This window comes from Galeopterus variegatus, unplaced genomic scaffold (genome assembly GCF_000696425.1).
Source record: "Galeopterus variegatus unplaced genomic scaffold, G_variegatus-3.0.2 Scaffold122, whole genome shotgun sequence".
Classification (NCBI taxonomy): Eukaryota; Metazoa; Chordata; class Mammalia; order Dermoptera; family Cynocephalidae; genus Galeopterus; species Galeopterus variegatus.
Genome location: NW_007726233.1, coordinates 27,508 through 47,374, shown reverse-complemented (window position 1 = coordinate 47,374; position 19,867 = coordinate 27,508). Strand labels below are relative to the sequence as shown.

The 19,867-nt window shown below is 45.0% G+C and overlaps 1 protein-coding gene across 1 annotated transcript in view; it reads left to right on the top strand.

Moving 5' to 3' along the window:
• The window catches only part of C8A (complement component 8, alpha polypeptide), a 60,799-nt gene extending 51,192 nt beyond the window's left edge, over positions 1 to 9,607 (top strand). The window contains 6 exon segments of the mRNA XM_008588153.1: positions 411 to 524; positions 527 to 564; positions 4,681 to 4,735; positions 4,738 to 4,845; positions 4,848 to 4,901; positions 9,456 to 9,607. Coding sequence (XP_008586375.1) covers positions 411 to 524; positions 527 to 564; positions 4,681 to 4,735; positions 4,738 to 4,845; positions 4,848 to 4,901; positions 9,456 to 9,607 — 521 coding nt within the window.
• The last annotated feature ends 10,260 nt before the right edge of the window (positions 9,608 to 19,867 follow it).

Genomic DNA, 19,867 nt, shown 5'->3' with positions numbered 1-19,867 from the left:
CTTATATATCTGACCACTTCTTTCTCTGTGTCCCCTCCGAGCCCTGTAGTAACATCTATAACATTTGAACTGTAATATTTGATTGAATCTATCCAGCATATAGTCGGCACTGACATTTGACATAGGAATGAATGAATGAATGACCATCCCTTTCCCATCCTCTCTATCCTGCATGTTGGCCTGGGCTGTCGCCTCAGTGTCTGCTCTACTCCAGACGATGCGTCTATTTCTAAGTCTTGGTCGTCTCTTCTGCTTTGTCCTGCTGGTTAGCCAAGCAGAGTAGGAGAACAGGCAACAGCTCTAAGGAGAGCCCACAAACTTTGTTCCAAATCTCATTATTGGAGCTCACCAACCAGTCCTTTGGCTTTTTGGGAGATGAGCTAATGCAATTATTCTCTTGATGGCAGAAGGCAACAGCAAGGCCACATTTGTGGAAGATGTCATTTCTTGGGTGCGAGGTGGCAGTTCTGGCTGGGGCAGTGGCTTGACACAAAGCAGGAGCACCATTACATACTGTTTCTGGGGAGGTCATTAAAAGATAATCCTGTTGTTATCGATTTTGAGGTAAGTCTTTTCGCAGTTGAAGAAACTCTACGTCCAAGAGGAATGAAAGTGAAGCAGACCAGATCATTTCATATTTCTTGTTATGAGCCCATCAAAGAACAAGGTTAAATGGAATGGCACACTGAACTGGTGGCCTTGCCCATGCCCGACTACAGGGAGCACGTGGCTTTAGACCTGGGCTGTGGGAGAGCTGGGATCAGAAACTTCATATCTGGCCAGTGCTCAGTTTCACACTTATAGTCCCAGAAGTTCTTCAGGGCTAGGCCACATTAAACAAATAATAATTTACATTCATACATAAAAGACTTTAAAAATCACATCTGCTAAATTAGGAGCTGGCAAACTTTCTGTGAAGGACCAGGTAGTATATCTTTTCGGCTTTGTGGGCCACATACAGGCTCTGACACACAAATGGTAATTCTTCTCCTTCCTCCTCCTTTTTTGTAGCTCTTTAAAAACCTAAAAGCCATTCTTAGCTCAGAGGACTTACAAAAACAAGCTGTGGGTTGTCCATGGACCCAGGCTGCCATTGCTGCTCCTGCTTCTGCTCTTGCTCTACGTGATCTCATCTCCTCTTCACAATGAACCTCTGGCATAAGTACGATTCTCCCCATTAAATAGAGTAGGCAACTGAAGCTCTGAACGATCAAGTGAATTGTTTGTGGTCACAGAGCTCATATGTGGCAGTGCCTGGATTTCGGACCCTTGGACTTCATATTCAGTTCTCACTTCCTTGCATCCTAGCACCTTCCTTAAAGCAGTGGTTCGCAATCGCTGGGGGCAATTTTGTCCCTCATGGGAGATTTGGCAATGTCCAGAGACATTTTTCATTGTCATAACACACAGTGGGGTGAGGGAAGAGCTACTGGCATCTAGGGGTGGAGGCCAGGGATGCTACTAAACGTCCTCCGATACACACAACAGCCCCCACGACAAAGAAAGACCTGACCCCAATTGTCCATAGTGCCGAAGTTGAGAAACCTGCCTTATATTCCCAAACTCACAAAGGGAGTAAAATTGTTTTCAAACTGCAAAGGAAGTGGGTTGTTCTAGCAGTTGTCAAACCGCATCCATCAACGTGCAGGCTAGTCCATTAAAAAAAAAAAAGTATTTCAGACTTTTAAACAAAATATCATTGTTTTCCCACCCATTTTTTCACTACCCTTGCCCATTTTTCTACACATATTTAAAATTTCAAGTGTAGATACATTTCTCCTTTTAGAACATATACCAACAGTTAAACCTAAAGGTCTATTTTAACACCCTGCTTTCTATGAAGAACAAGGTCAGATGGATTAACCTTGATTTTATTTCTTCTCCGATAAGTAAGGGACCATTTTCACGCATCTGTAATTCACACAGGGTCTGAAAATTGCTATCATCAAGTTATTAGTGATTGGGGCAAAAACTGTAAAATTGATATCAGGAGTATGATAGAAACTCACAGGCAAGAGGAGAACTTCATGTTTGCCTTGAGCCACACTTCCAAGGGGAAGACTGAGGTTCGTGATTTGGAGAAAACTGTGTACTGTCTTTTGGGGAAAAGAAGCTGGGCTTTGCAGAGAAGGAGGAGGAGAGAGACGTAGTTTGGGTCATGGCTCAGCCACCCTTTCAAAGTGTGACCTTAGACTCTTTGAGCCCAGTTTCCTGCTCTATAGCACAGTGTGATATGTCACTTCACAGGGTGAGGGAGAGGGGGTGTTTAGTGGATGTCAGTTGAGGAAACAGGTTCACAGAGGCTAAGGAACCAGCACAAGGCGTCCTTGCTAACAAATGGCAGAGCCCAACTAGAGCCATGTCTGACTGACACTAACATCCCCAATCTTTTCACAGCCCATGATGCCCCCTAAGAAGTTTGGACTCAATGCATTAAGCCACTGGCAGTTTTTAGAGCGGGGAAGTGTTACGACTGTGCTGTGCTTTAAAAAGAGAATGCTCATGGGGAGATGAAGGACGCATGGAGGGAAAGACCAGACAAGGAGACCAGGCAGGGGCTATCTGGAACCTGAGGTTCAGAGCAGAAACAGTGTCTTATTCGCCTGTGTATATGACCAGAGCTCAGCAGTGCTTATTTATAACAGCCACTTAGACTGGGTGAATGTAGGAGTCACATTACATGTTTCATGTTCCATGTTATGCTGCTATGTTGTGTTATGGGATGTATTATTATGTGTTATGTATTATCTTATGTTGTGTCACTATGTCATATTACTTGCCTCCTCTGAATCGGTTTTCTCATCTGTAAACTGGGGACAAGATCATTGCCAATGTCTTTTCAAGCTCTAACATTCTAAGATCTTTCTCTTCACATCTCACCCCTCTCTTAAGTCCCATCAGCCCTCCAGGAAGCAGTGCTCCCTTCCCTCTTCCTGAGGGTTCTGGGAAGGAGAAATGTCAGATGGGGTACTTAGTGCTGAGCCCCACTGGAGGGTCAAAGGGAAGTGGCCCAACTGTCCTGCCTTGGCTGGAACCGAGAGTCATCTTTCACCAGGGCCACAGGGCAGCCCATTCCACAGAGGCTTCCTAAGCGTGGGGCCAAATTCCCTGAACTTCCAGTAAGTGGCCTTCTCCCCTTGGCTGGGGGCCCAACCAGTCCTGAAGTTACCTGCCTGGTGACCTCAGGGCAAGGTCTGTTTGCCACAGGTCTTCTGCACACATTTCCGAGAACTAGTCAAGGCTGTTGCAAGCGCCTGCTGTCGACTTCTGTTTCCAGAGGAGTGAGACTGCCCCAAAGTGGCTCAGCCTATTACTGACTTGCTCTGTGACCTTGGTCAATCACTTCCCTCTCAGGATCTCAAGCTCCTCTACTGTAAAATGAGATATCTGGAAAAGGCCTTTCATTTTATGATTGCATTAAAAAACATAACATTTTAAGCATCCTGAAGATGACCATTTGTACACACAACTTGAAAAACACCTTTTTCCTTTTTTTGCTATCACCACAACAAACTAATAAAAGTGACACTTTTTTTTATATCGTTCTTCCCTTTAATGGTGGTATCTCACTTCATTACCTCTTTAGATCCTCATAAGAATTCTAGGAAGTAGGTATCACTCCCATTTTATAGATAGCAGGTCTAGAGAAAGGCAGTTAAGACTCCTCGGCCACATGACTAGGAAGAGAGCAGTATTTATTTAGCTTTTACTATGTGGCTAGCCTTCCCCATATGCCGCCTCCTTTAATCCTCACAATAAACCCAGAGGGTAGATTATTATCCCCACTTCACAGGTGAGGGAGGGAGGCTCAGGGTGGCATGTGCCCAGGACCACACAGCTGGAAGTGGTAGAGCTGGGATTCGAAGCCAGGTTTCCCAGCCCCAAATTCAATGCTTTTCCCACTACATCTACTACTTCTCAGCCTGAAGCAATTTTGCCCCCCAGGAGACATTTGGTAGCATCAGGAGACAGTTTTCACAACAGGAGGAGCGCTACTGGCGTCTAGTGGGTAGACCAGGGATGCTGCCAAACATCCTGCAAAGCACAGGACAGTCCACTCCTGCCAACAAAGAACTGTCCAGCTGGAAATGCAATAGTGCTGAGGTTGAGAAACCCTGGACTGAGTCACGCCTGGAATGGGTTGCCTCAGATGTAAATGATTGCCACCATCCACACAACTACCATACTTACACCATGAAGGGAATTACTCAGCAACGCCGACAACTACCTATCAAAGACTCATTAATTCCTGCATTGAAGGTTGGCAGTTTAAAAAAAATACTCACAAATACTCACACTCGCAAATGTATGATACTCTTCCTGCTTCCTGAAAGTGTTGGAGGGGGCAGATGAGTTGGCACAAATAGGTCCTAAGCTCTTTTCTTACTCCGGGATCAGAAAAGCACAGGTTTCAGAGTTCAGCAGGTTCATGTTCAGTGCAGCTCTTGCACTTAATAATTGTTTGATCCTGAGCTGGTCACTTGAACACTCTGAGCCTGGGAGTTTTAGAACCTCCTTCACAGAGTGGCTGAGAGGATCCAATGTGGTGGGATAAAGTTGGGTGTCTGCTTCTGTGCCTTGCATGTAGCAGGCCTTCCAGACATTTGGCGACCAGTTCCTGGACTGTGGGAAGGTAGAGGGAGCCCAGGGAGGGGTCCTATGTTCTTTTTGTGCCCTCAGATGCAGCCCATTCATGAAGTGCTGCTGCACACAAACCTGGGGCCTCCAAAGGCCAAACCCCAAACCTGCTCCGGGCCTTGGACCAGTACCTGATGGAATTCAATGCCTGCTGCTGTGGGACCTGCTTCAACAGTGGGGAGCCCATCCTCGAGGGCACCAGCTACAAGGTCAGTGCTGTCTGGGTTGCATGGGCCCTGCCTGTGAGCAAATGGAGATAGAGGGTAAGGCCTGTGCATACACACTCTGTCCAGCTCAAAGGGGCCAGTGCAGAAAGGACCTCTGGGACTCCCTGCCACTTCTTTCTGTACCCGCTCATCTACTACTTTAGGAGCCCGCATGCAAGAGTTCTATTGCTGACCCACCACATTAATTGTTCTTATGATTTCTCCCAGCCATCAAGACCCTTTCTCAGATGCGAATTGTTTCTCATCAAGATGTATATGGACAATAGGATCTATTTCTGGAGGGGTAAACTAGTTTCCTAGTACTGCCATGACAAATGATCACGCACTGGGTGGCTTAAAACAATAGATAGATGTCCAAAATTCAGGCGTATTGGCTAGGTTGGTTTCTTCTGGAGACTGAGGGACAATGCATTTCATGCCTCTCTCCTAGTTTCTGGTGGTGTTTTCCCAGCCATCAAGACCCTTTCTCAGATGCGAATTGTTTCTCATCAAGATGTATATGGACAAAAGGATCTATTTCTGGAGGGGTAAACTAGTTTCCTAGTACTGCCATGACAAATGAGCACGCACTGGGTGGCTTAAAACAATAGATAGATGTCCAAAATTCAGGCGTATTGGCTAGGTTAGTTTCTTCTGGAGACTGAGGGACAATGCATTTCATGCCTCTCTCCTAGTTTCTGGTGGTGTTGCCAATCCTTGGCGTTCCTTGTCTTTTAGACACATCAGTCTAGTCTCTACCTCCATCTTCACATGATATTCTTCCCTCTATGTCTCTGTTTTCTTTTCTTAAAGAACACAAGTCATTGGATTAGGTCCCACACTAATCCAGCATAACCTCATCTTAATATGATTTCATCTACAAAGACTCTCTTTCCAAATATGGTCACATTCACAAGTAATGGAGGTTTGGACTTGAACATTTTGGGGAAACACAATTCAGCCCACCACAAGGGGTAAGTAGATCTCTTCATAGTGTAAGGAGTTAGGACTAAAAACACAGTTGGGGCAAGTGTGTATAGCTGCAGCATGAACCGACTGGCACTGGGGAAGAAAGTCATCCCTTAAAGATGAAGTCTGGGGAGCTAGATTGAATCCCAGCTATTTCACTAACTCACTCTGAGACATGGGTTAATTACTTCATTCTGGGTTTTAGCTTTCTCGTCTGTTTCCTTTGAGTTCCAAGGATCTCTGTGCATGTCCCAATTTAAGATTCCAATTTCCAGGCATTGAAAACTGCTTACATGGTACATAGAATGATGGCCAAACACATGGGCTACCAAATCAATGTGTATAAATCAATTTCAATTGGCTACCGCAATGAAGAAATGTAAAGAAAAAAAGAAGTCTGGATGGGTAAAGCTAAGGTACTACACTTGGGTCCATAAAACAAGCGGTTGAAGCACAGGGTAGATGGGATGGAGCAACGAGGCTCAACAGCCATGTGTAAAAAAGAGACCATGTCCTTAGTCCCAGTTCACTCAGTGGGTGTCAATGGCATGATACAAACACCTCAGAGTGAAGGGCCAGGTTAACAGCAGCAAAGAGCCCGGGACAAGGTTCGTCTCTGACATACCAGAAGCTTTGTTCTTGGTGTCACACTTCATCAGACATTGGCAAAGCAAAGTAGGCAACCCAGTGAAGTGGGAAGACTCACACTATGTTCTAAGAGGAATAGCTGGAAAGATTGGGAATTTTCAGCATGGAGAAAAGAAGACTAATCCCTACCATGTGGGAAGGGATGAGACTTAATTCATGTAGCCACTGAGATTAAATTGTAGGATTAATGGAGAGAAGTTATAGCAAAGGGATTTGGGCTTAATGCGTAAGGATTTTCTTCTGCACACAGGGTGGCATGTATGGAGTTGGGGAGGGGATGGATGGCCACTTGCCAGGAAGTTGTAGAAGAGATTCATTTATCCAATGGATGGTTGGGTAAGATGGCCTCAAGGTCCCTTCTACACCCAGAATCTGGGTGTCTGACCTCAACAAGGGAGGGCAACATGATTAACGGTTGGTAGTTTGAAACTTAAAATCTATAAATTCAGTTTGGCTTGGAAGAAACCATAGATATCAATTTTTTTAGGATTCAAGGGAGATCCCCATCCAGCAGACCTGGTTTTAAAATGAGTTGTTGGTGGGTTATATTTCCTCCTTGGGAGAAGAGGCCTGAAATGTAGGCAAGGTGCATTTGATTCCCAGTGCTGCCATTTTTCATCTGGGCATAAGTAAAGTGAGATTACGTCAGTACCTTCCTCACAGGTTGTACTGAGGATTAAACTAGCTCACACACGTGGCAGGTTCTATTACAACAAGCAGAAGGAAGAGGTGGCTTCATGTAGGACGATCCACTGCTAGAAGATCTGTCCTGGGTTGGTGCTTTGTCTGAGTCCCCCCTTTGCTGGCAGAAGGGAGCACAATTTGGGTCCCAATGAATGGCCTGGGGTCCTGTAGGAGCAATTCTGATGGGATGAACCACAAGGGTGAGTGAAAGTCCCTGTGAAGGACGATGCAGAGAATAAAAACTAAGGAGACCACCTCCTATAGGGCCAAGCCTGGCACACGGTCTCCTCATGTGAATTGGGAAAAGGCACTGCCGGGTAGGTGGGTAAATTGGGAGGGAAGGAGAAAACCACTCTGGGCTGACACGGCCGAGCTCCAGGGTCCAGGGCTTTCCTGACTTCCCAAGCATAATGTAGACTGGGTTGCAGCCCCCATTTGCCCATCGGCAAGGCAGCTTTTCCAAGGGCACCAGAGTTCAATGAATGGAACTTATTCTGTGCCAGCCATTATAGCAACGTTTTGTTTGTGTGAGCTCATTTATTTCCCCCAAGAACCTTATGACATAAGTGCTATTATTAGCCTCAATTTACAGGTGAGGAAACTGGGGCAGGAGAAGCTTAGATAACTTCTTGGGTTCATCTAGCTAGGGAATGGCAGATCCAAGATTTGGACCCAGGCAGTGTGATGCCAGGACCCAAGCTCTTAACATTATACTCTACTGATTTACATCCTAAGAGTCAGAAAATTTGAGGAATGATAGTGGAGGGTCTGAGGCAATCTCAGTGACTACCATTTTGGGCTGTTGGGAGGGGTACATGTGCCAGTTCAGGGCTATCAGCTCACCCTAGGTTAAAGGGACAGATGTGAGCTCTGCCTGGGAAATTACACTTATAGCACTCCCAGGACTGTAAGAACCAGTGGCTTGCTTAGATCCTTGTCCACACAGTACAGAGACAGAGAGAAGAGAGAGTGTGAGCTGCCTAGATGTGCCTCTTCACTGGCCCAATGCCAGGCTCAGTGGCAGCCATGATGAGTCACATGCACACTCAATGACCATCAGAGAAGGGGGTCATGATGCTAATGATCAGGGGTGGGGGGGTGGTGGAAGAGTAGGGGAGGCTGCATTCAAAGTCTCATTCCTCCTGCATTCAGTCCCCTCAAATTCAGTCAGTTGCACTAGTTCATGGTGTTCCATTAACCTTGTTCCAAGCAGGGTGTGGACATCAGTTGGCCTTGGGGCTATCATGCTGAATTTTCAGTGACAGAGATTGGGTTGGCAAAGAAATCCATGGCTGGGGAGTTAGTCAGCCTCCATGAAGACCCATTAGAATCCCTAGGAATTTTTCCAGCAAACCTTTGCCTGCAGGGTCTGAGTTGCAGAGGTGGGAGAAATGCAGACAGAGAAAACTGCTGTGGCTGCCCCGTCAGGAAGTATAATTACAGAGCTGGGAGGGACGTGGAGATAATCTAATCCAGTTATACTCACACTGTGATCTGAGGATCCTGGGGTCTTACAGGCTGCCCCAGGGGAGGAGAGCGAGCCTGATAGAAACCCCAGCTTCAAGCAGAACAGCTCTATTTCCATCTGACTTAGATGTTGGGGTCCACGTAAGATTTCATTTAGGAGAAAAAATGGTGATAAAAAAAATAATGATGAAAAATCCCCATTGGATTAGTCCATCATTCTCTTATTATGGAGTCAAAAACTCAGGCTGAGAGAGGAGATGGGCTTGCCCAAAGGCACAGAGCCAGTAGGAGGCAGCAGGCCCTGGCTAGAGGGTTCCAAGCTAGATTTCCAGACATTCCAGGGTCAGTGCATGTGTTTGGATGCTTTGTGCAGATAATCTGTCATCCACTGTGGCTCTGCTGTCAGTCTTAGGAGGTTTGATTTGCAATTCCACATACAAAAACCCAGCAGTCCTCTGCAGAGAGGTGCTTGGCTGACCCTTTTTCTCAGAGTCCTCAGCTGGGCTGTGCCACCTGCTCTCACACCTTTCAGTGACTTGGAGTCATATTTCCAGAGGAGCTCACCTCTGCCTTCCTCTGCTATTGTCTTCCATGGAGCTGGGATCCCAATTTCATGAGATGGGCTCCCAGTAAGTGGCCTCTTTTCACTCCATCCAGAGTTTCAAATTAAGTGTGAGGCAGTGAGCACAGAGGCTTTGGTCAGCTACCGCAAGGCATTCCCCAAGGAGGGATTGCAGACCACTCTAGGGCAACAGAGTGACCCTCCCACCTTACCTACCCAGCTAACCTCCCCCTCCTCTGGGAAATTTTCTCCTCAGGCGCCAGAGCAGACAGATGCTGGAGCTGCCAGATCAGACAGATGCTGGAGCTGTTGGAGCTCCTAGTCTGTGTGCAGAGCAGGCACCCAGGAAAGGAGGAGAGAGTGTAACAACCCCATACCCCAGAACAGAGGCACCTCGTGTCCAGGGCAGAAAGTGCAGACCCGGGCTTGCTGAGCGCCTCTGGGTGCAGGCTGGGACCGACGCTGCAGATGTCACCACCTGCACTGGTTATTGGATAAAGACTTCTTTCAGCTGGGAGAAAATGCAAATCAACATAGACTTTTTTCATTGTCCATCCATGGCGTTGTAGGCTTTTTCTAGCATGAACCTCAAAATTCTTCCAACCTCTACCCAGTTGCAATGCTGCTTCCACATTTTAGGTATTTGTTACAGTAGCACCCCACTTCTCAGCATTTGTTTTCTGTGTGAGTCTGTTTGAGCTGCTGTAACAATAAACTGAGAGGCTTATAAACAACAGAGATTTATTTCTCACAGTTCTGGGGTCTGGAAGTCTAAAATCAAGGTGCCAGGCTTGAGTGTCTGGTGAGGGCCCACTTCCTGGTTTATGCACAACTGTCTTTTTGCTGTCTTTGATTGAAGGGTTGAGGGCTCCCTCTGGGGCCTCTTCTTTAAGGGCACTAATTCCCTTCATAAGGGCTCCACCATCATGACCTAATCACCTCCCAAAGGCCCCACTTCCTAATACCATCACCTTGGAGTTAGGATTCTAACATACAAATTTTGGGGGGGACACAAACACTCAGACCATATTATATATATTCACTCCTATACCTCCTGTGACTTTTTGTGATCTGTCTTTTCCCAAGAGATGGTCATTTTGAGGGCAGGAAGCAGGAGTCACATTGCTTTTGCTCAGCCCTGAATCCCCAGAGACCAGGGTAAGGGCTCCACCATCATGACCTAATCACCTCCCAAAGGCCCCACTTCCTAATACCATCACCTTGGAGTTAGGATTCTAACATACAAATCTTGGGGGGGACACAAACACTCAGACCATATTATATATATTCACTCCTATACCTCCTGTGACTTTTTGTGATCTGTCTTTTCCCAAGAGATGGTCATCTTGAGGGCAGGAAGCAGGAGTCACATTGCTTTTGCTCAGCCCTGAATCCCCAGAGACCAGGGCTGTGCCTTGAATAAATCATCTGTTGATTAAATAAGCAAATGAATTCTAGAGTAAGTTCACAGACGTGGCCCACACTGGTCAGTCTCCCAGAGTGGAGAGTGGATTTGGTCAACCAGTGGTGATCTGTGCACCTTCCCTGACCTACCCTGGGAGAGCCAATCACACTAGCCAGCCTCAGGGTCCCACAGCACTCCAGACAGGTTGCAAATAGAGAACATGTTTTGTCGCACTGAATTTTCTGTTTATCTGTCAGTTTCCCCAATTAAATTGTGAGCTTCTTGAAGGCCAAATCTACATTCCTGGTATCTAGCAGGTACTCAAGAAATGTCTGGTGACTGACATTATATATATATATATATATATATATATATATATATATGTGAATATATATATATGTCAGTCACCAGACATTTCTTGAGTACCTGCTAGATACCAGAGTCCTCAATCTTGTTAGGGTAATAATAAGGCTTATATAAACATGAAACAATTAGCGAAGATTTTAGGGCCACAGAAAATTAATTGTTGAGTTAATGCTAAAATATGTGGCACATAAAATAAGTGCTAAAGGAGGCAGGGGGGAGAGAGATTTATGTTGCTGTGGGCTTGTATATTATAGATGGCATGGGGCCTGATCCATGCCTTGAAGGATTTTTCAACTAGGTAGATAGGGAGTAGACCTCTGAGACAGAAATCCAGCTTGAGACAAAATCCGAAGGTGAGATGGAATATCGGGTTGTGTGTAGGTGCTGGGGATGGGGAGTGGGGAATACATAGTGAATGTAAATAAATATTTACATAAACAAATATTATCATACGTAAATACATAGTGAATGTAAATAAATATTTACATAAACAAATATTATCATACGTAAATATTTACATAGTGAATGTAAATAAGGTGCATAAAACACTTAGCACATGCTTGTCACACAGTGAATTATTAGCATCCCCATTTTTATTAATTAAAGCATATGATTCAGAAGTTTCTGATTTCTTTTGATCTTCTTCCTGAAAGAAGAAAAAAAAGACTCCCTTACTGCTTTCCATCCTATCATTAATTTACTTTTTACATTTCTGATTTCTTTTGATCTTCTTGCTGAAAGAAGAAAAAAAAGACTCCCTTACTGCTTTCCATCCTATCATTAATTTACTTTTTACTTTTTGAATTAATTTATATTGGTAATTAACTTACATTCATTATTTACCAGGGAGTGGTAGTTACATGCTAGACAGTGACCAGAGGCCAGACTGGCTAGGCCAATTGCACAGTTTACAGGAAGTCATTTGGTCTTGATCTAAAAAACAATGATTCTCAACTTGGTTGCATATTAGAATCACCTGGGAGTTAAAAAAAAAAAAAATCCCGATGTACAGAAGCTGCACCCCAGACCAATTAAATCTGAGTCACCAGGGGTGGGTAGTATTAAAACCTCCCCAGGGATTCCAAGTGCAGCCAAGGTTGAGAACCCTTGAGAGTGGAGGAGTCATTATATGCTCATGGGGAATGGGGTATGTGACAAAACGAAAGGGCAGGGACAGTAAAGACTATCTATGCTATTTTATCTAGTCGTGTCAATGACTTCTTAAGATCTGTTTTATGAGTCCTATTTCATAGCAGGAAACTGAGTCTTGGTGAGGCTGAGCCTCCTGGGTCACTGAGCTGGAAGGCCAGAGTTTGAATGGGTCATGCCAACCACATGCTTCCAATTCCCTGCCCACTTTTGCTCCTGTCTGCCAGTGGAGGGATTTGTAAGATAGTTTGTGGGATTCAGGGGGGAGGGGAAGGAAGAAAGCAGAGGCAAGGGGACTCATTAGAAATTAAGTGTAGTTATCTGGACACAAGATGAGAACTTTGGGATTAAGCAATTGCCTGGATTGCCTGTGAGCCCAAACCACCAGCTGAGTGATGCCATCTACCTGTCACCTGTCAGAACCAACGCCAGCCCCTTTCCCACTCCTCTGAGGATGCTACGTCCTCAGCAGTTTTAGAAATGAAAATATAGTGGCAGTGGCAGTTTCAAAAGTAGCAGCACTTTGCCAGATCTGTGCCTTTCCCTCTTCAAGAATGACTGGCTCTCACCAAGCAGAAAACTCATCTGATGTATTCTCCCTTAGGTCCTTTAAGGGGATCTATAATCTAAGGTTTTATAGGTAGTGGGTGTAAACACATGGTTTAAAGATATAATCTTCAGCTTGACAAGGTGTCTTTTGAAAAGTAAATTAATGACAGAATGCAAAGCAATAAGTACAGTCTTTTCTCTTTTTTTTTTCTTCTTCTTTGAGAAAGATCTAGAGAGTACAGCACACAATGAATCTTTTCTGAACTACATGCCTTTAGGGTAAAGAAAATGGACAGAGAGAAAGGGGAGGCTTCAAAAGCTACCGAGCAGGAATGAGCGAGTGCAAAGGGGAGCCATTCAGTGTCTGGAGAAGAAGCGGATGTGATATGGATTAGCGGAAGGGCATTGCTCTTCCATGAAGAAAATTTATGCTGCTACCTTTACACTTCAGAAATGGGCAAATGCTCCCTGGTGATCTTTTGTGCTGGGCTCCAGGCTGGGTGCTGGAGGTGTGGAAACATCAGACATGGTCCCAGACCTGGAAGAATTCACAGTCTGCAAAAGGTGGCCATAGGTCCTGGACCAGCAAGAAGCCCAGGGGGCTGGGGGAGAGAGAGCCCAGCTGGGGAAGCAGGCAAGACAGCCTGGAGAAGCAGGGGATGGCAGGCGGAGTCTCAGAAACTAGTGGGAGTTAGGAAAGCAATGGAAGTCGAAGGTGGGGTGCAACAATCACAGAGCTGGGATACCCCCAGATGTGTCGGGAGGGCAGTTTCTGCCTAGCTCCTCTGGTATTAATGCTGGTCCCTGTCAGGCTGGGGATGGCTGAGTTTAGACTTCTGGTTTGGTCACTGGGCCTCTCCTGAGGGCAGCCAGTGCTTGTTCCTAGGGAGATTCCCACATATGGCCACTTCCCAGCCCCTCTCGGGCTTACTTTGGGGTGCTGTTGGTGTTTCTACATACCACAGCCATGGTTATAAAGGCCAAGAATTTCAAACTGGCTTCACAGGTTCTCTCTGATCTAAGTCTAATGTATCACTCCATCTTTATCTCTCTTTTCAGACTGTGTGAGCCAGTTGTTCTAGAAATCTATTTTTCCTAACATGATGTACAAAGCCCTCAATGACTAGCCCTCCCTTCATGTCCTTTCATTCAGCTCTTCCTTCAGTCATGCTGTTTCAGCCATGCAGGGCTTTTTGCTATTCCTTATACATGCCAGGCCCTCCCCTGCCTCAGGACCTTTGCACCTCCTCCTGCCTGAAATGCTCATCTCCTACATGAGCTCATCCAAGGCTTGCTTCCTCATTTCCTTCCAGTCTCTTCCCAGATATCACCTCTCCAAATACCTTGTCTGTCCACCCTATGTAAAGAGGGGTACACTTACTCTCATTTATTTTTCTTGTACAGAACTTATCAACACCCAAGATTATGGTAGCCCCCCTTATCAAAGGTGGATACATTCCAAGGCCCCCAGTAGATGCCTGAAACCTTACATAGTACCAAACCCTATGTATACTATGTCTTGGTGATTTGATAACTGGGATGGATACTAAGTGACTCATAGGTAGGTAGAATATACAGCATGGATATGCTGCACAAAGGAATGATTCATGTCCCAGGCAGGAAGGAGCAAGATGGTGTGAGATGTCATTACACTACTCAGACCAACGCACGATCTAAAACTTATGAATTGTTTATTTCTTGATTTTTCCATTTAATATTTTTTGACAACAGTTGACTGAGGGTGACTGAAACAATGAAAAGTGAAACAGCAAATAAGGGAAACAACTGTATAACTTTGTTTATTTGTTCTTTTATTTTCTTGGTGCGTATTATGGATTGCATGTTTATGTCCCCTCAAAATTCATATGTGGAGATCCTAATCCCTAATGGGATGGTATTAGGAGGTTGGGCCTATCAGAGGTGGTTAGATCATGAGGATGGAGCCCTCATTATGAGACTAGTGCCTTAACAAGAAGAGACATGAGAGAACTTGCTTCCCTTCTCTCTGCAGTACACCACATGAGGATACAAGAAGACGGCTGTTTTCAAACCAGGAAGAGTGCCCTCACTAGACACCAGATCAGTCAGCACCTGGATCTTGGATTTCCCAGCCTCCAGAACTGTGAGAAATAAATATTTGTTTTTTTCCAGCCATGCAGTCTATGTAGTATTTTTGTTATGGCAGCCTAAACAGACTAGCCAGTATGCTTCCCCACCATTAATATGAAATCCTTTCCATGGCTAGATCCCCAGTACTTAGAATAGTATTTAGCCTTAGTAGGGGTTTAATAAATATTTGTTGAATGAAAGAACTATTTCCAAATTAGTTTCCCAATTAGATCGGGTCTTGTGTCCCCTCCAGGCCCTTGCACATACTACTCCTGGAAGCACCCCCCCACCCTCCAGCTCCTATCTTCTCCTAGCTCCTCACCAGCACTCTTCAGGGCATAGGTTAGGTGCCCATTCACCCAGTAAGCCAACACTGACCCCTTCCAATGCCCCACACTTCATCAGGTGCTAGTCCCTCGTATGGCTCTGTAATCTAGAACTTTCCATGCTCTATCACTGTAGCCTATTGGTCTATCAGCCCCATCCAGTGACTTCTTGCAGGACAGATGGGGACTCGTATTTACCTTTGGAACCCCAGCACCTAACATAGTGCTTGGTACATAGGAGCTTCCCAGTAAAAGTTTGTTGGGTGATGTTCTCTCTTTCTGGTCCCTCTGTGCTACTGGCAAAGACTCCGGAGTGGTCTTTTTATTTAGCATGAAGGAACTTGTGGGAGAGAATCTCACGGAAGACAGTTGCATGGGATTCCTGGGTCTTGCAAGCTTCCTGGTGCATGAGAACACAGAAAGCCCACACCATTCCTGGAGGCTGAACAAATGCAAGGGAAAGCCCACTTTTTCCACCTTAGTGAAGGGAAGTTCATCAAATCGAGTTAAAAATTCCTCATTCATGGCCTTGGGATTTCCCCCTTCCCCTGGGAGAGATAAAGGAAAATATGTTTCCCTTCTATATGAACAGCTTAAAATGTGAGATAAATGCTCCCATCCTAACCTGTTTTTAACAAATGGACTTCGCTGTCCGGCGGCATGATACCTGTCTGACAGATCTATGTATCCGTTCTATTTCTTTAGAGATAGCAGCTAAGAAGTTTTATCTATTATTTGTCTCCCTCCCCCGTTCCCATTTTCCTAACCAAGCATGTGGAGCAAACAGTTGATGGATGGATGGTGTTTGGGATAAAAGGGCCCAGAATCAGATAGTTTTCAGGATGTGAACAAACTGGCTTATTAACAAGGAGTCATCTGGCAGGAGGTGGTGGGGGAAGGAGGAGTGGGGAGCAGACGATGGCCAGTGATGGATGAAGGAACACCCGGGGTTGCAAGGTGTTGGCTCGAGATAACTGGTGGATGCCGCCAATGGCAATAATGGAAGTGCCTGACTCCGGCGCGGCCTCCTGCACAGAGGTCAATGTCAGACCAGCCACACTCGACTCCCTCTGACAATCCTCTGAGAATTCCCTGCTGGAAATGGCGATCGCTGTTTCTTCTTTTTCTTTCTGTAAAATGCATCTACATGTTCAAAGAGACAGATGCTAGGCAGGGTAAAAAGAGGCAGAAGTGAGGCAGGATTCTTTTGTTCAGCACCCAAGAATGGGAGGGCACTTGAGCATCTGGCATGTGCCAGGTATTTGGGGTGATAGCAGTCCCTTTGGATATGTCACGTCATTGAATTCTCACACTTGTGCTATGGTGGATTAATGGCCCCATTTTCCCATGAGGACACTGAGGCACAGAGAGGGTACGAGACTTGATTAAATTCAGACAGCTGGGAAGAGGTGGCATTGGGCCTTAAACCTCTGTCTGCCACAAAGCCCTCCAATCCCACTAGGTTTTTCCACTGCAGGGATGACAGACCAGGGGCCTTTCTCTGCCTCTTCTATGCAAATGGGCAGATGGGCACTTGCTCTACTGATGAAGCTGTATATGCTTCTGATGTGGTGGGAGATGTGGGCATGTTGGCAGCCGCCCTTGGACTGAGCTTTGCCACTTTCGGGCTGTGTGGTCTTGGGCAAATCACTCAGACTCTCCGAGGCTCCGTCTCATCACCTGTCAAAGGCAGATAATAAATCCTTCCTCTTGCAGGCATTGAGAGGATTAAGCTGGATTAGGTATGTGAAAGTTCTTTGTAACTGGTAATGCCCTCTGCAAATATTAGTTATTATGCTGTTACATTTTCCCTTAATAACCGAGAGCTTGGGATATGAAAGCCTTCTATGTCCTTTATTAAGACATCTCCTAGGAGCTAAGCTATTTTATGTCTTTTTGTTCTTGTATGTTGTAGTGGGTTTTGCACTGAAATGTATTTAAAGCAGTTTTAAATGACAAACAAACCTAACCTGAGGTTTTTGTTGATGTTCTAAATATCCCTGGAAACTGATGGTGGCAGTGACATACCTAATTATGGAACACTTATGGATCCAGGGCTCTCTCCCAAGTTCAAGAATTCGCATAATGCTCACCAAAGCCCAGGAAGTTGGCATGATCATCACCCTCATATTACAGAGGAGGAAATGGAGGCACAGACAGGTATGTAACCTGCATTAGGCCACAAAGTAGTGAGTCCCAGAGGTAAGCTTCAAATGCCAGCTTCAGAACACACACATCTAACACTATGCTGTTTGGCATCTCATCATGTTGTGTTTCCAGTTTTGCCTTAGAGGTCATGACATGACCCTCAGTATCTCCATAAACAGATCGCTGAGGTTCTGAATCCCTCAGTATCAGAATCTGGCCTAACATTTAAGAAAGATAACTCAGAGAGGAAACACTGTATAGAAAAACCTGGTTTTATGAAAACATTCAATAAACAGGAAATCTCAGAGACCAAACGTGTACTATTGGTATGTTGCTGTTAGGTTTTAGGTGGGCATTCCAGGTTTAAAACTAATCTAGAGATGAGAAGACTGAGGTTGAGGCAGAATATAGGGAGACAAATTTTTTTTTAGTGTTGCTCTTTATTTATTCCTGCTTCTGCCACATACTGAGCGGGTCTTTTTAAACCTCTCGAGCCTTGGTTTTCTCATCAACCTGTACATAGGCTTCTCAGGTTTACCCCACCAATGATTGCAGAGCTTTCTGCTGCCATCCTTTGCAAAGTTTCCCTGGAGTTTCTGGCTGTCCCCGGGGATTGTCAGCAACACCAATCCCAAATGAATACTAACAGCCCCTACCTGATATTAGCTATTTTCCTCCTCTTCTATTTCACTTTTCTCTTGCAGTGCTGCCCACGAAGCTGGCTGGAGGTGCCTCCCCTTAACTGCGGTATGGGTTGCCCCTATCTTTGGGGTTGCTGCGTCCCACATCTCATGATGCCACCATCATGTGACACAAATTCACTAAGGTTTCTCACCAGTGTGGGAAGATTCTGCCCTTCCCACATCCTTTTCATTAGTTCAGTAATTCATGCAATGAGTATTTATTAATGGCCTACTTGTGCCAGGTTCTGTACTTGGTACTTAGGATACATTATTAGTGCAGTAGATAGACACTGTCCCTGCCTTCATGGATGTTACAATTTGCGAAGGAATAAGAGACAATAAAAGAGTAAATTATACATGATACAATATCTGCAAAGTCTGGAAACATTGGTGAATAGACATGTTATTAAGGACATCTTCAATCTCTAAAACAAAACATTGTCTGTGTTTCCAGACTTCATGAACACTCTTTGCACTGTGATGAGTGTTTTGGTGCAGGAAATACAGGGTAAAATGGGAACAGAGGAAATGGACAGCTAACTAGCCTAATGGGATCAGGGGAGGCTGCCTGAGAGAACAGACATGGTGAGACCTGGAGGATGCAGTAGGAATCAGCTTCAACAGGAGGGCAAGTGTCGGGTTGCTATGTGCAAGATCCTATGGTCACGGTGTTTCTTCATCAAGAAGCTGATCATGAAAGTCCCAAGGGAGACTGGGTGGGTGCCTCCGAAGGCTTCCTGCATTGGGTTTATTCTTTCAAAGACTTTTTATAAGTGCATGGGAGCAAGTCAGAGTCCTCTTCTTTAAGACCAAGATGGCTTTTCCCTGCCTGGATTTTTCTGCCAGCAGGTGCTCTTTCTCCTGGCCTCTGCATCCTACCTTGATTTCCATACTCACTTAGTTATAAGAATCGAGTTTGCATTTAAAGCTTTCTCTACCTGTCATCTGATTGTATTAATATCTAACCCCATCAAATTCAGATAAAGATTAAATAAGATAATGTGGCTTCGAAGACTCCATAAACTGCAAAGCAGTCTATAATTGGCAGCTATTATTTATTATTACTATTGTTACACTAATTATAATAATTATTATTCCCACAGAAGTTATGTTATTAGTCCCAGATCACATGGGGAGCCTCCTACCTCGACAAATGCACGGAGGGGCTCACAGCACGTCAATGATTCACGCTTTTGGATGCAAAAATCTCTCACATCCAGCTACCTTGTGCTGTGTTCAAGCTTCCAGGATCACAGCCAGATGATACTGCCTGTATGCTGCCCCACGGATACCACAGCTCCTTCACAGGTACACCGGTGCAAGCTGCTGTTGCCAAGATTTTCCAAAAGCACAGTTTGCATTTATTTTGTTTAATCCTTACATTATATTTCAGGCTCCTCCTAAATGCATTTGTTAGCAAAAAGAGCCACGAGGGGAAGTTCAGCCCACAAATAAGAATATAATTATTACACAGTTTAGCAGCGCCTGGGCGTCACCCGGGTATTCACCGGTGCTTCGCAATTCAATTGTCTCTCCTTTAAGACCATATTTAATAGGATAAACAATTCCTGCTAAATGCAATAAAAGTGAACCTGAGCTGTCATCTCCATAATCAACTCAAATTTCCCATTAGAAGCAGTGGCTGTGATTGAGATTCAGAATTTAATTTGGTGGTGCTTGCTTCAATGTGTTAGTGTCGGCTTCATGGGAGCCTCCCATCAACCAAAGACAGAAGCACTCTTCCCTGTCTCTGGGGAATCTTAAAAGAAGATAGATTATAACTCAAGAAAATTATACAGCCTCGGTATAATGAAAGAGATAAAACATTATTGGATTAGCCTGTTGAAATAACAGCAGACGGCAAAGCAATAATATTAAGCCAAACAAGGGCCCAGACCCATCAGCTCAATGGCAGGGGACACATGGATGCAGGAAGGCAGACAAAATCACCACGCCTG